At 40.5% G+C, this 16,937-nt stretch overlaps 1 protein-coding gene across 2 annotated transcripts in view; it reads right to left on the bottom strand.

Annotated features, from left to right (window-relative positions):
- Positions 1-3,689: 3,689 nt before the first annotated feature.
- Positions 3,690-16,937, bottom strand: part of pipox (pipecolic acid oxidase) — a 28,595-nt gene continuing 15,347 nt past the window's right edge. Inside the window, exons 7-8 of one of the 2 annotated variants that reach the window (XM_020640976.3) lie at positions 13,934-14,009; positions 3,690-5,300 (exon numbers count right to left, since the gene is read on the bottom strand). In XM_020640976.3, coding sequence (XP_020496632.1) covers positions 5,170-5,300; positions 13,934-14,009 — 207 coding nt within the window. In that variant the 3' untranslated portion in view covers positions 3,690-5,169. The remainder of the gene's footprint in view (positions 5,301-13,933; positions 14,010-16,937) is intronic. The other variant, XM_065960243.1, reaches the window with a different exon arrangement.

Here is a 16,937-nt window from a genome sequence, read left to right as displayed (position 1 = left end):
GCCTTTGCTCAGAGTCCACTCTTTTAAGAATCTTAGGTCCCAATTGAAGACACAACCTGACTTTTTCAACTGAAGTTTGTATTTATTGTCAGTGTGGTTCAGTAAGAAAGACGAACACTGTGTTGCTTTTTGTTCCTGCAGCTTCACTGGAGCTGCTGTCTGTTCCTGCTGTTTGCAGCTGAGCAGGCTGATATTTGGTGAAAAGGTTACAACAAACCAGAGATGTTTGACAGACTCTTAACTGTTATATCAGAAAGTCAGGTATTTTTCTCCCAAAAATAGAGAAGGACCAAACCTTTTAATCACATGCTTGTTCATTGAAAACATTTTTTTTTTTTCTCTCCAGTGTGCTTTAACTTTAACAGCTGTCTCGTCCCATGATACACAGGTGTGTTTTTAACCTTTTCACACCAAACCAAAGATGGCCTCCTTTTGCTAACATATTAAAGAGCTCTTCAGGGAGCTAAGCTAACTCTGGTGCAATGCATCACTTGAAATAGACTGTGTGTAGGAGGAGTTGCCCAGTTGCTCACAGTGACTGCTAACGGCAGCCGTGTTGTCTTATCTCCTCTGGGTCGGATCCAGAGAAACCCTCGGGCCAACACTCGACCTGTAAATATTCATCGCTGCATCCAGTCTGCTTGCATTCTGGGGGAAATGTCACTTATGATCTCAAACTTGTGTTTGCCTGAGACTTTTTTCACGACAGACAGACAGAGAGAGAGAGAGAAAAGTTGAAACTCTGAAAACTCGATCGTGTGGAAAACACTTCTGCTGTCATTCTCCGCCTCACTGTGTTTTCCTTTTCCATCTTTCCAATGTGACAAGAGCGGTTTCAGATACGGGTCTTACTGTTGGCTCCGGTCCTCTGGGACAAACTGGTGCTCGTGTTTAGCTCTTCATATTCTGCTGTGATATTCAAAGATAGAAAAAGGATGGTGTTGTTTGTGGCTGCAGCAGCTTGGCTTTACTAGATTTCTGCTTTAATGATTTATTAACCAATCAAAGTCTCTCGCTCCTGTAAGGTTTGTGCAAATACGCCCACCTCTTCAGGAAGTGACGGTAACAGTCTCATTTTACATACAACATCCCTAAAATTTAAAATTACAAAAGAATTCCCCATTCATCAGTGAAGATGTCCATTTTTAACTTTGTGCCTATTATCACAGTTAAAAATCAGAATGACAGCTACAGAAGGAATCTCTGCAGAGTTAAAAATCAGGATGCAAAACATTGCTGTCTTCAAGCCACCAGACTCCATTGAGAAAAAAAAAAAAACATTACACTGTGCAGAACAAGGAAGTTACTGTTCGGCTGCTGCCTCGTTCTATTAGTTTGTTGTGATGTTGTTGTTTCAATTATTTATTACGGAAATATCACAATATCTGTCCAACACACACTAACACAGGGCAGCCATGTTTTAGTGGTAAAATTATTGTCACGAGGCTATAGGTTGTCAGCAGGAGCGCTGCAGTTCTATAGCTTCTTAATATTTTAGTTTTAGTCCTTTGCTAAATATTTTGCACCAAAACACAGAGTCAAATTCCTCGTATGTGTAAACGTACTTTGCAAAAAAAAAAACGACTCTGATTCCATTGTCTTTAAAGAGAGTGATGCAACGGCTGTTCGTGGTTTAAAAAAAACATCTTCCACTTTTACAAAAAGGTCTGTGTCTGTAGGGAATCTGTCTGTAAGAGAGAACTTTTAGTGGATGCACTCAGATTGCTACATTTACACTGCAGCCATTACAGCCTGTTTCATTGCTGCAGCCTTTCAGTCCAAAAAGCAAAACAAAATAGCAAAGACTTTGCTGCAATTGACAGTGGTTTCATCTTTTTGTATGAGCAACCCCTTTCACATTGCACATAGCGATAATGAGAAATGTTAATATACAAATTAAAGCAGCTGTAATTCACTTTGAAGTTGTTTTTTCCCCCCATTAGAATAACTCTAGCTTGCATTCACACGTTTGGTTGATTGTTCCATGAGAACTAGATGACATGTTCTCCCTTCTGCAACGCCTCTTGAGGCTGCTCATTTACTGAATGAACTGTGGACTGGCACCATTACACAACCAGAGGGAATAACTATGCATGCACCTTGGAGAACTTCCTGATCGCTACAGTCAGGTGTCGTGTTTGTGCACCTGCAGAATTTCCTGTGTGACTTTTTGGGATTGTCCATGCTACAGATTGTTGCAGAGGGAGTGTTTTATTCATCCATGTGATGATTATTGGTGGTTGAATATTTGCATTTGCATGTTTAATGTTCTTCTAATTCTTGCTATTTGCATAATGGCCCTTTGCTATCCATCTGAAGTCACTTAGGGGCGAGGGAGCAAATGGCTGGCTGATCTCTGCCGTCTCGCTGCATAATTTTCTCATTGCCGCTGATGGCCTTGCTTAGTATCTATTGTAATAGGCCGTCTGATTAGTGATTAGAATGTTTACCGGTACACGGGGAAATAGATCCAGGCAACAGGCCGCCTCAAGCATGAGCACGCAGCTGGTTTGGATTCGGAAACAAACGACTCACCGCTGATGTCTTTTTAACCATGTATTTAGTGGGCAAAATGGGGGATGCTGGGAGACTTACTGATGCATGAAATCATACAAGCCAATGTGATTATGGCTCCTTTTTTATTAACATTTGTCACAGATGGGTGAGTTTACAAATGTACAACAATGTCAGGTTATCAGAGGCGGTGCTTATGGTCAGAATGAAGGTAGCATTATTTAGTTAATGATACATGTAGCTCTCTGTTTCTACAGGTTGTTCCTTCTGTAATTCATTCAAATGCAAATCTGTGTAGTGATTGGTCAGATGTCATAAGCCCCGTTTCCACCAAGTGGTCCGGTTCGGTTCAGTACGGTTTGGGACGTTAAATCCTGATCTTGCTTGCGTTTCCACAGCCAGCCGTACCCTGACTCAAAAAAGTAGGATGGTACAGATCAGTTATTCTGGTATAATTCAAAACATTTGCAAGTGGAAACGCCAATAAATGAACCGGTGTAATTGGTTGATGATTGATAATTGGTTTACACACATTTAGACAAGACATTTAAATTTTTATTTTAGTCAGGAAATAAAGAGTTGGATGGAACAGTTTTTAAGTAAAAATTGAAAACAAGAAAGATATTTAATGTTTAAAAACAAAGACATATTTAGTGTATCACAGGTTTGCTGGCATTTGGGACAAAACGGGATGGATTGGTATATTTATTTTAGGATTTACAGAAGGCACAGAAGTCATCTCTCAGGACTACTTTAAGTCAACAAGATGAGCCAGCACATGTCTGAGAGCCACACACTGCTTCAGAACACTTCAAAACACTGCTGATGCTATGCAGTCTTTATCAATGTTTAATACATCCAGAAACGCCTCACCTCAGTTATCAGTAGGAAACACTCGTGGAAGCAGAACATCAAAGATGCATGGAAAAAAACACAACAACAAAAAGTACCCGTTTTTAAAAAGAGATGTTTCATCATTAAAAGAAAATGTGTCTGTAAAAGACTCTGTAATTATTTTTAACTATATAAGTGTTTCTTTTTATGGATAATTTGCATAATTATTCTTGACATATCCCACTCCTCAACCTTCAGTGTGTAGTGATATGAATGTGTTGACGATTAGGAATGTTGATTTTCATTTCTTAACACAAAAAATATCAATCAATACACGAATGTAATAATGTGAAATATCTTTATTTAAGATACATAATGCAACACTATATTACTTTATTTTGGCACAAATTAGGAAACAGTTTAAATCTACATGCATACCAATCACAAGTTCATCATTGTTTGCTATATTTGACAGAGTTATGAATTATTGTACTAAATGAATGATCTGAAGGCTGGAATAATGTCAAACTTTTCAATACTTTCCAATACGACATGTTTTAAAAAGATAAAATCTGTCATTTCGATGAGTGATTGTATTGAAAAGTAACAGAACTTTAATAGAAAACGTCAGATCTTGAGAAGTTTTGACCAGAGCTGCCACAAGCAAAAAAAAGAGTGGACCGTCTAAAATGCACAAATAGGTGGGTAACCTTTCAGTACTGAAAGGTTGCACCTGTGTTTGTTCAATTTGGACAGTGTGTAGTGCTTGACTACTTTTTTTTAGAAAGATAAAACCAAGACATTACCAATATTAACTGGGTGCCTACTACTATTTTTGTTACCCTGGTTTCAAAACAGGTATTGATCACAGTGAATATTCACTCGTTTCATACTGAAGTTAAAAATTCTGGTATTGTGAAAACACAACTCTGGATAGATATCCGATATATTTGCCTTAAAAATATCAAATAACTTGGGCACCAGTGGACGAGTGGTTAGTTTGTGCACCCCATTGTCATCCCACTGTCTCTCTCCACGATTTTCTGACTTTTTTCACTGTATTGTGTCTCCAATAAAGACTCAAAACTGAGTGTAGATAATGCTGAAAACGTCAAATAAAGCATCAGATAAAACAACGAAGTGCTAAATTAAAAAGACAACAGGGCTTGACATTAATCCTTGATTACCTGCCTATGCAGGTTTATTTCAACAGTGAGTTGTAACAGTCACTGCGACTAGAAATTTTGGCTGGTTGAATTGTATACATATGTATGTTTAAATTGCAGTTGTCTCAAATGACATCTGCAGACCTGCCAACACTGCCAATCTGGGCAGGAGCCTCTCTATTTTTAACTCTTTCTCCTGCTGTAGACCCAACCACTATTTCCCCCCCCGATTATCTTCCTATTTCCTCTCCCTCAGCTCTCCTCGATTCAGTCTCTCTCTCTACGCACTCCATGACAGCGAGAGGAGAAATGTCAGAGCATTCAGATTAACCCAGTCTCTTCTGATTGTCCCAAAACAGAAGTGAGGGGAAAAAGTAAGACCCCAAAGAACGTTGATTAATTACATTGTATGTTTCTTCGTATGCAACAAGGAGCTCAGGGTCATATTGGATGTATTAATGTTTAATGATAGCTGGTGTGCATCAAATGTGCACAAACACACACGTTTCTCAACACCAAAATTGAGGCTCTTAACTTTAGAAAACCACTAGCCACAAAAAGTTAATGTCAAGCCCTGAATGACAAATCAAGCTACAGTTAGATTTAATTAAGACTTCATGAGGATCTGATGATGTCACTGAATCCGGTCCTGGATCTATAAGGCCGACTTGGTGTTTCCATGGAAGCGCCTGATTCTGAAAGGGGAGAGGTCATAAGAGGGCACCTCACCCAGGCTGAGTTCACTCAGGAGCTTGCCAATGATTGGTCCAAACTTGAAGCCGTGACCTGGAGAAGAGAAGTCGATACAGTGAGCAAAGTGGGTTCACAGGTCATAAAAGCACGTCGGATTAATCTATGTTCTAATGTGAGCGAGTCAATGCTCTGCAGAGCGTAACAAGTCCCCAAAAACGGGGATTTTAATTGGTTGTTTTTAAGCCAACCATGAGTGAATACAGAGCGGCAATCTTTTGGACTTTTAAAACTGCAGTTCCTGGAGTGTCCACTTGAGGCTGTGTCCTAAAGCGATTCAATCCTCATAGAGCCCCATCATAAAATGTTCAACTTTACAGCCGGAATAAACATGTTTACAGCCTGGTAGAAGAAACAGTTTTGGACTCTTATCTGAAAGGGGGGGGGGGGTTTGACCTACAGTGATGCATAATTACACTACCCCAAATTCTACTATTTTTCATATCTAATCAGCAGGTATCTGTGTCTGTGCTCGCCATACCTGACATTTATTCATTTGTGGCGTCTGTCCCCTGTATGGAATCAGGATTGTGGTTTCCTTCTCATTGTACAGAAGACAGGAAGGATTTGTAGCGATGAGAATATTGGATGTCTCAAGTCACTGGTTGAGTACTCGTCGCTCTCCAGTTCATTATGTTCTACAAGCTTTTGTTAGCTTCTTAAGTCAGCAATATAAAAACTATCACAACAAATTGAATGTCCTTCTGTGGGAAACACTATGGTTAACTAGCTAGAAGCTACTTCATTAGCCACAAGCGCAGACTCTATACATTTGAAAACTTTGCTCCAACCTCACTTCTAAATATCTTCACTTCTGCCTTTAAGAAATCTTTCATAGCAACTGAAAAGAATTATTCAAAAAGTGAGCTAACAAGCCCATTTGTGATGCCATGAAGGATACGTGCGTCATGAATACAGTCCATGGTACAGTAAATCCATACAATAGTCCCACTGTTGCCATGTCGGTCTCTGAGAATCTATTCACTTCACTGGACTGGGATCAAAACCTTCATTTAGTGAAAATTGTCCTGTGTCAGTGTGATGGCTTCATGTGCTCAGGAGTGATATAACGTAAGAGCAGAGGACATTTACAGATCGCTCTAGGCTGATTGTCCTTGTTGCTGAAGTCTTAGAGGCAAATAGTGAATGTGAACGGAGCTGGAGGAAAAGCAGCACGTTGTCACTGACAAAGGTCTTTGAGCTCCCGTGGATCCTGCGGCCTTTGAAGTCATGAAAGCTCGGCTCTGACAGTTTTGGCCACGTGAATTTTTTTTCCCTCTCGCTGGAGAAGGAGAGAGAGGGAAACAAAACAACCTCAATTGAGGTAGCCAAACCCACGGGGTGACTTTGTAGCCATGGCAACCTCCTCGCACTTGCTTTAAAGCACTTGTGTCGGGCTTTGATGACAAGTGCCGGGGTGAAGGACGGGGAGGGAGGCAGCACATTTATTTCCTGTTGTACAAAAAGGCCCTGTGAACTTTTCCAATATGGCCCTGAGCTCCTTGCTGTAATTTTTTAAATATTTTTATGTATTTAATATCTTTTTTGGGTTGTTTTTGCACAAAGTTTTTGTCTTCTGTACAAACATTTGATGTTTTGGCAAAAATGCCCTTGAAACTTTCAATTAAGCCAATAAATCCTTTAAAATTAAATATTATTTTTTTTAAAACACGGACTGAAAACCCCAAGTTGTTTTCTTGAGACATTTTGCCTAAACACAGATGTTGTAACCCATTTCAATTATGTGCACGCCCTTCACTTAATCATACAAATCATTGTACCTACTGGAAAAGTAGCATTTTTATGAAATTAATCATAAATTAAAGCACATCATAGAAAATTGACACTTTTGTCACATCTTAAAATATGTATTATCTCTCTCTCTCTCTCTCTCTCTCTCTCTCTCTCTATACATATATATATATCAGTTCATTTTTTTTTTTTCAGCCTATGGTTAAAAATCATTGGTTCTCAACTTGTCTGGTCTCAGAAACCAACACCGGCTGTTTTTCCTTTGTCTCTATATACGGTATCTGTCCCTATCGAACAAACCATAAATAAAATACTTAAATAAATAGATAAAAGGACGTTTAATTCTCTAGTTTCAGGTTTTTTTTTATTCTATTTAAAATTCTGACATTTGTACATTATACATGTTTCACTTTTGTGTAGCATCAAGACACAAGTTTAATTTCAGTCCTCAAAAAATGGACAACCACTACATCTGCGGACCATCATCCTATTGCCCAGGAGCTGAACTTCTCTGTTTTTAAAAACCATAAAATTAAGAACAGATGTGCCACCTTGAACAATCCTTCACTACAAATGCCCAGGTGATCTCAGACACTACGCAAAAAGGTAAATATCGAGGCAGAAAATGAGGCCTATGATGAGTTTCTCATCCCGCACGAATGCTGTTTGTTGATTTTAGCTCAGTATTCAACACTGTCATCCCCTCCAAGTTAAACACTAAACTCGGAGACCTGGGCTTCAACACCTCCCTCCGTCACTGGATAATGGACTTTCTGACCAACAGACCCCTGTATGTTAGGTCAGGACACACCTGCTCCACCACCATCACACTCAACACAGGCGTACCACAGGGCTGTGTGCTGAGCCCATTCCTCTACTCCCTCTTCACCCATGACTGCAGACCTGTACATGGATCCAACACCATCATCAAGTTTGCGGACGATACGGCGGTGATTGGCCTCATCAGCAACAACGATGACACGGCCTACAGGGAGGAGGTACAGCATCTGGCCGCCTGGTGTGCTGACAATAACCTGCTCCTCAACACCAGTAAGACAAAGGAGCTCATCGTGGACTTCAGGAGAGAAAGAGGAAGCACGCACAACCCCATTCACATCAACGGGATGGCTGTCTCCAGCTTCAAGTTCCTGGGGACCCACATCACAGAGGACCTCTCCTGGTCCACTAACACCTCCAGTCTGGTTAAGAAGGCTCATCAACGCCTCTTTTTCCTGAGGACACTGAAGAGACACCACCTGTCTTCAGCTGTACTGATGAACTTCTACCACTGTGTGATTGAGAGCATCCTGACCAGCAGTGTCACAGTCTGGTACAGAAACTGCTCTGTCGCAGACCGTAAGGCGCTACAGCGGGTGGTAAAAACCGCCCAGCGCATCACAAGGTGTCCACTTCCTGCCATCGAGGATGTCCAAAGAAAACGCTGTCTGCGGCGAGCTCATGGCATCCTTAAAGACTCCTCCCACCCTGCCCACAGACTGTTTACCCTCCTGCCCTCCGGTAGGCGCTTCTGAAGCCTCTGGACCAGAACCAGCAGACTGAGGAACAGCTTTTTCCCCAGAGCTGTCTCTCTACTGAACTCTGCCCCCCGAACTCTGAACTCTGTCTCTCTCTCTCTCTCCCTCTCTCTCTCCCTCTCTCTCTCCGCCCCCTGCTGACCCCCCCCTTTCCCCTGCATATCACCTCACACCCATCATCCCCCCCACCACTCCTCCTGGTTACACACACACATCTCTCATCCACCTGTATTATTGTATTATAGTATGTTCATATTATGTCCATATTCTTTATATTATCTGTAAACTAGTATAGCATGCTCACTGCACCTTAATCTGTATATTATAATCCTAAGAATACACTTATATTTATAGCATTTATTTATATTTATAGCATCCCATTAATCCAGCCATCCATATATACCTAATAATTCACTTTTTTTTAGTCTACATCTGTAAATTTTGTAATTACTGTACATAGCACAGACTCTTGCACTTTCTGCTTATTTGCACTTCTGGTGAGATGCCAAACCTCATTTCGTTACTCTATACTTGTATATGTGTAATGACAATAAAGTTGAATCTCATCTCATCTCATCTTTGCATGCTGCTATGTCTATCATAGCATCAATGAAGAAGTACAAATCTGCTGAACCATTGATTCATAAAATATGGCTTTAGTTGCACAATGATACACTTCTGCCTTTGGTATGAAAGCAGGGTCACAAGCGTTTTAGTTTCAGGACTCATGAGGCTCAGCAGTTATTATGCAGTTAATTTGTGCAACATTTTTATATAGTGGCTGTTTAGTATGTCAGTGCCTTTATCTCAGTGAGCTCCTCTGGAGGCAGAGCATTGTGAGCAGGATATTAATTACAGATATAATTAGGTAAAGGACATGAGTGCAGGAGGAGATGGAAAAGTGCCAGGAGACGCTGAAGGTAACTGAAGGAGAGGAGAGGTGGAGCGCAGTCGGCCTTCTGGGGGCTCCAGCCATGTTAATTAGAAGAAGAACACGAGAGGAGACCCAAAGCAGAGACGCTCCCCCCCTAACAATGAGCAAGAACCTCTCTAATTAAAAGTTAAAGATCTTTGTCCTTAGAATACGTGGAAGGTTCTGGTGGTCTGGTAAGACCCCGTAGCTCTGAACAGTGTGTTAGAATGTAAGGATCTCCTTCTGTATGGGCTCTTAATGTCGAACGTTTTCACATGATAAAGCTTCAAACAGAAGTTAGATTGGTTTATCAAATTAAACAGCTCTTTTTAATCATCTTGTTGAGAGTTTTATCAGCCCTTAAGAAATAGTGGATTAAAAAGAAAAACACATTATTTTATTTATCCAGAGAGACCAGTGATAGAAATGTAATTTTAAAGCACTGTTAATGTCTTAGATTTTTGTATTTATAATAAAAGTGAATACAATTCATGTCCCTCACAGGCTGCACTGTAGTTTAAGTTTAGTAAAGTGGTGTTGCATAATAGCACTCGTCTTGGTCGCTTTCTATCGTCTCAAAAGTTTTAAGACTTATGTCTCAAAAATCTTAAATAAACTTAAAATAAAAGCTCATCCCATTTAAAGGCTCAGTCCCTTTTACAAGCCTGGTGTTGCAACACCTTTTGACAAACAACTGGAAGTCTGGGGCTCAATTATTGGCCCCCTATTTAGTGTTAAAATAATAATTGAATAACTTCAACATCTGTCCCGTCAAGAAAGACGGAAAATGCTGGAATGCGTACGAGCCGTGCTCTCTGAAAAAGCAAGATCAAATTAGAGATTCATAATTCATTTTGTTAAAAGGATATCCTACATTTTAACAGGTAAATGTTCTTTTTAGTGTAAATCTACAATGTTATAGTCCTCCCCATCTCTGCTGTGCACCAGTTTGGTTGGAAAATAATCAAAAACCTGGGGCGCTGAAAGCCTAGTGGTTACTGTATGACGGCCCATGTACAGAGGCAATAGTCATCAGCACAGCAGCCGTGGAGGAAGTAGTCTGAAATTTACAGTGACCTGGAGTTCACAAAATGTACGTCAATCAGCTCTGATTCAGCCAAAGTGTCCACCAGGGGTCTTTCAAACAATTAAAAAAAAATGTAGATCCTATTTTTTTCACATGTTCCATAAATAGTCGTCTGTTCTGTTAACAAATACTGTTGAAGGAACACTCTCACCTTGTCATCCTAGCCACAGTTAGCCGAGAGGATAATATCAGTTTCATGTCTGTACATTCAGTCCAGAGGTCATGGATGGATTTTATTCTAACTCAGCAGAAACAAAGATAAGATAAAATACTGCTTTCTTGTCTCTATAAGAACGTTCTTTCTTTCTGACAAGTTAGCTTGGCATCCCACATTTGCAGAAGTGAACATTTATAGAGAGCATACTTGAATTTTCTAATGTCTTGCATTTGGAGTTTTTGCAGATAAATGCCAATCATGTCGAGGAAATATCTCTGTACCTAAAACGAGATAAAACAGAAATCTCTCCCGAGGTCTCCAGGAAACAACATATTTCAATAACTTACTGTGCGGTTCATTGAACCCGTGTTTCTTTATGTGAAATAAACCAAAAGGTTTCAAAATGTTTTTATAAATGAAAGGTTCCCTGAACATCTTTACAGAGGGGTTCGACAATAGGCTGTAGATATTAATGGATGTCTGAGTGACATCAGCCATCTGTTCCTGCAGGGGGGGGGTTAGAGGCTCATAGGCAGCAGCCGCCATGCTGGAAATCCTGTCTCACCCTAACGACAGGCTGAGAGCTGGAGCTGAGGCGGGTTTTAAAGGTCCCATATTTCGCTTTTTCTGGTTTTATATGCTCTTTAGTGTGTTTTTCAGGTACATAGATTAAATATACGAACCCCAAAAAAAGGGCAGAATATGGGCTCTTTAAGCCCTCAGACAAACAGATACAGGTCGCCTGTCTGTCAATCAGGTCAGCCTAGCTCCTAACCAACCCCGTATAGTGTGTGCCCACGAGAACATGAACTAATCAGACCAATATCGTTTTTATTAACCAGACGGTAAATGTTCATTTCTGCTGTCTAATCTGGCTTTTTTGAATCTGGTGTGTATGTGACTTCCAGGTCTCCTGGAGCCAGCCTCAAGTTGATACTCAACCAACTGCAGGATTTTGCACTTCTGCATTGGCTTCATTTTTCAACACCGGAGGTTGCCCCTTGAGTTTGACATGTGAATCGGCATGTGAATTGATGCTCGTTATCGGTGCCTGACGTCGGGTCAGACAGACGGATGCTGTATATGAGGTAAATTAGCCTCCTCACTCCTCGATGCAAACAATGCGAGTGAGGGACGTGAGGAGAAACGGTGAATTGAGAAAATGAAAGATAATTAGATTAGATTAAAACAGGAGCAGTTCAGGAAAAAGGATTTTCCCAAAATGGTATTAAATATACTCATACAGTAATAGAAGATAATTTTATTAACAAAGCATCTTGAATTAAAGTCTGTTACAAATAGAAAGCAACCATTGCTTACAGGGCCTACTCTAGCTTCCTTTCTTTTCCCTCCTGTCACATAGATCCTTCATACACTGTAATCTTGCTCTCTTAACCACAGACTCACAAATATGTACTGCTGGAGCTCTTGATGTTTGAGCTCCACTTGGCTGCTTGGCTCTGCTCCTTCAGGGTGAGGAGAGAACAAGTAATGCTGATTCATTTAGCTGCCGCTGCTGTGTGGGTGCTGTCTCTCATCAGCACACATCTGGTGTACAAGGTGCCAGATTCACTACTCTTTGCTCTTTGTCTTCTCGAGCTGCTGACATTTTCATTTAGACGTCGATGTTTTGTACTCTACTCCACTGCCTTGAAAACGCAGACAATGTTTGTGTTTGCGTTTCTTTTTTAAAGACGCTCCTCGTGGCATTTTTCCTTTTTCAGAAATGATTGTTCGATAAGAGCAACACACACAACATGTGCCTTTAGTCCTTGTATTGATTGTTAAACAGAGACCCTTGTGTTTCTTGTTATTCTTCAAGTCTCAGGGGACTCCACTAGTTTGCTCTAGACTTCAATACCTGACCAGCTAATTGACAGATCGTCATTAAATGTTGAACAGACATTTAACTAACTGCAATGACTGCAGGCATAATGACAAAAGCTGAAAAACATTCAGTTAAACAGCTATATTTTTAAAGGAGCAATATGTAACTCTGACACCTAGCGTTTAAAATTGGTACTGCAGTCGAAATTCAAAACATTGGAGAGAGCTGTCTCCCTTAACTTCGGTGTCCAGTATGGTTGACAAAACGTTTGACACTTTGATTCTTTTAGACGCCACATTTTTTAAACTATGCATCTTTTTTGAATTATTATTTTTGGGCTATTCATGCAGAGACAGGAAAGTTGATACAAGTCAGAAATCGGGGAGAGAGAGGACAGGGAATGACATGCAGGAAAGGAGCCACAGGTTGGATTTGGTCCTGGGCCACGCACTTGGAGGACTATAGACTCTGTGCATGGGGTGCGTGCACTAACCACGAGGATACAGAGGCACCCAATTATATGATTTTTTCATGAACAACTGAATTCGAAAAAAGTACCAAATCTTTAAAAAACAAAACTGAAGTCATATTTTTAAGCCCAAAGTATTTTGCGAGAAAGAGCAGTGTGGGTCCATTCACAGCTCATAGGACTTAATCATGACAGATAAAGATATCAAGATTACATTGGCAACATCCTTTGCAGTTTGCCTGCAATATATCTATCAGAAATGTATCAGTAAATGTGGATGTATAGTCGTGTTTTTAAGCCTTTCAGTGAGGCAATATGCCATCTGTTTTATGCCATCGGCTGAGACCTTTTGGCAATGGTCATGACAGTAAGACAACAAAGGTTTGGGGTCTGACAATTTACCTTTAGCTTTCACTACAGTCGCCTTTAGCAACTGCGTACATATTTTTACTTTGACCTCTTTTTACTTTAAATGACTCAGAAATGTCTGAAAGGTCATAAAAATGAAGAAAAATAATTCACAGAAGTGCTGCTTCAGAAACCAGCCGGCGAACTTTGCATTGTGAATGTGTTTCAATTTGATGCAAATCACACAATGACAACACACAGCCTCGTAGATCTGATGACAGCTGTACGTTGAGTCTGATCAATACAACTGTACAGCTGCCTTTTCATAACTGTTCTTAATTCCTTCTCACAGCAGGAGAAGTGCAGGTTTGGGATGTCAACAGGCTGCAGCTTCGCGGGATAGTTACTGAATTCAAAATGCCAACAGCATTGATTTACTTGTTCACATACCAACAGGTGTCAATAGAAAAAGCTACATTTCGTTAGCTGGAATATCCAGCTAACAAAGCTGAAAAGTCCAGTTTACTTAAGTTTGTTCAAAGTAATTTTTGCTGTGATGCATCACATCGTGTTTTGTTACCTGAGAATCCGGCTCCAATCACAATGTTGCTGTAGGTAGGATGGCAGTCGAGCACAAAGTGACGGTCAGGTGTTAGCTACAACAAAACAAAACATAGTAAGCAAAAACATGAATAACCAGCAGATTTAAACTTTAAAAATGAGAAGATGAAGGCTGTTGGACCAATATTTATCAACCTGTGAGTGTCAATGTATTTCAACATTAAGCCTTGTCATCGTTTCCATTTGTAAAAACTAAAAAGCTTTAAGTCAATACAGTCATAACAGTACACTAACCTATGGACCAATCACAGTACACTAACCTATGGACCAATCACAGTACACTAACCTATGGACCAATCACAGTACACTAACCTATGGACCAATCACAGTACACTAACCTATGGACCAATCACAGTATACTAACCTATGGACCAATCACCATACACTAACCTATGGACCAATCACAGTATACTAACCTATGGACCAATCACAGTACACTAACCTATGGACCAATCACAGTACACTAACCTATGGACCAATCACAGTATACTAACCTATGGACCAATCACAGTACACTAACCTATGGACCAATCACAGTACACTAACCTATGGACCAATCACCATACACTAACCTATGGACCAATCACAGTATACTAACCTATGGACCAATCACAGTACACTAACCTATGGACCAATCACAGTACACTAACCTATGGACCAATCACAGTATACTAACCTATGGACCAATCACAGTACACTAACCTATGGACCAATCACAGTATACTAACCTATGGACCAATCACCATACACTAACCTATGGACCAATCACAGTATACTAACCTATGGACCAATCACAGTATACTAACCTATGGACCAATCACAATCACAATGATGAAACACACATCGCCTCCTACAGCTTCTATTTCTGACAATTTAACTTTTTGACTTTCAGGAATATTCTGTCAGTCTCGTTTCTCTTGCTCAGAGTTTCTGTCGATGTCATATTCCCGTGGTTACTGTGTGCACCAGATTCCTCGTTCTGCTGTTTGGCAGATTTGTGATTTCATTCACTCTGTGTCTTCGTCGTACTTTATTTACTACGACGTGTGAGAATATAAACACTTCATCCTCTGAGACGATCAACGCTACAGACGAGAAAAAATACATAAACACCTGAAACTTCAGACGGAATCTCTCAAATCTGAGCACACACACACACACACACACACACACACACACACACACACACACACACACACACACACACACACACACACACACACACACACACACACCCTCCATGCAGCCATGTGGCCTCGGAGCTGTTCCTGTCAAAAGTCTTTGTGGAAAATGTGTTTAAAAATGTGTTAAACTGGATTACAGAGTCTGAATCTGAGAGTTACATAATGACCTCAGACAAAAGGCAAACCACAGAGATGTGTGTAATTTAACTCTGCGTCCTCTTTAAAGAATCTCTGTTAATGGAACAAAACAGACGCTGTGATGTGAGGAGAAAAGAGCGTGACTGTCAGGATTTCAGGGGGCATTGGACAAGGTCACAGAAATTATGCTTTCCTACAGCCGCCGCGTGTGATGGTGGTACAAGCTGCTCGCTGTGGTGCTGGAGGGCAGATCGGCTGCTCAACCACACACACACACACACACACACACACACACACACACACACATCATATCTAACACCTGAGAATTGCAGTAAACTAAAAACTAACAGCTAAACGCTTCATCAGCGATCTTACTGCCCTGAAATAAAAAAATTTAACTTCTTTGTTGATGATTCACTCTTATTACTGGCTTGAGTTAACCCCTTTCATGCTGCCAGTGCAGACATTAAAAGATACTCACAGAAAAGACTACAGAACGTTTTACAACCCTCAAATCTGTATGACCTCAGTTTAAAGGTCATGTCAATGAATAAACAATAAAACCTGAGGATATCCATAAAATTGTGTTATAAAAAACAAATCTTGAGTACAAAGGATTTTTTTAATGGTTTTATCTTCAATAGAAATACAGCGTTGGAATTGGTACACACCACCTTTTGCACCTTTTAAGCAAAAGACAAACACACCAATAGCTGCTAACGGAGGTTCAAGTTCATTTGCTAGTTCAACAGTGTGGGTGGGCACATGGGTGTAAAAATGAACACTGCATCAAGACACTTTAAAGAGGACATACTACAGCCCTTCTCCACCTTTTCAAACAGTGGTTCTCAAACTATGGTACGCGTAACACCGGTGGTACGTGGGCTCCCTGTGGTGGTACGCAAAGAAATCTCCACAATATAAAAAACAAACCCGTTCAGCATAAAACGACTATTTTTTTTTTGTTGTACTCTTATCTGTCTTGTATCTATTGGGTTGTATTTATATCAAATGTGTTTTCCCCTCTAAATTAATCTAGTTTTTGCAACAAATACCTTTAATCTGCTCAATTTATGCTCGCGCACAGACATAAACAACAACAGGAGTACGCCTCGTGTTTTGAAAAGTTCCACTCGATATTCCATTATAGTTCAGAACTGAAACAACAGCAAGCAGCTGTAGGCCTACATTAACAGAATATCTGCTGCTTGCTGTTGTTTCAGTACTGAACTATAGCGGACATTAACATTAACAGAACATCAATCAGCACACAATCGGCAGCAAGCAGCTGTACATCAACATTTTTTAAACGGAGCCAGGAGAAGCTTCAGTTTTGATGCATGTACGGACTGCGGACCTTATCGCTCCCCCTCCCTCTATCTCTCTCTCTCTGTAGCGCTGAAGCTGATGTGATTCTGCTCTCTTTTAATGTCTTAAAAGAGAAAAGATCATTAAGACTCCACTTCCTCCCATCCAGGAGATCCGCTGTCTGACCAGGGCTCAGAAAATCAGCAGAGACACCTCCCACCCTCACCAAGGACTGTTTTCGCTGCTGGACTCTGGAAAGAGGTTCCGCAGCCTTCCGAAGCAGAACTTCCAGGTTCTGTAACAGCTTCTTCCCACAGGCCATAAGACTTTTGA

This window comes from Labrus bergylta, chromosome 11, assembly GCF_963930695.1.
Source record: "Labrus bergylta chromosome 11, fLabBer1.1, whole genome shotgun sequence".
Lineage (NCBI taxonomy): Eukaryota > Metazoa > Chordata > Actinopteri > Labriformes > Labridae > Labrus > Labrus bergylta.
The sequence above is the reverse complement of the archived record's forward strand: the minus strand, read 5'-3'. Positions and strand labels throughout refer to the sequence as shown.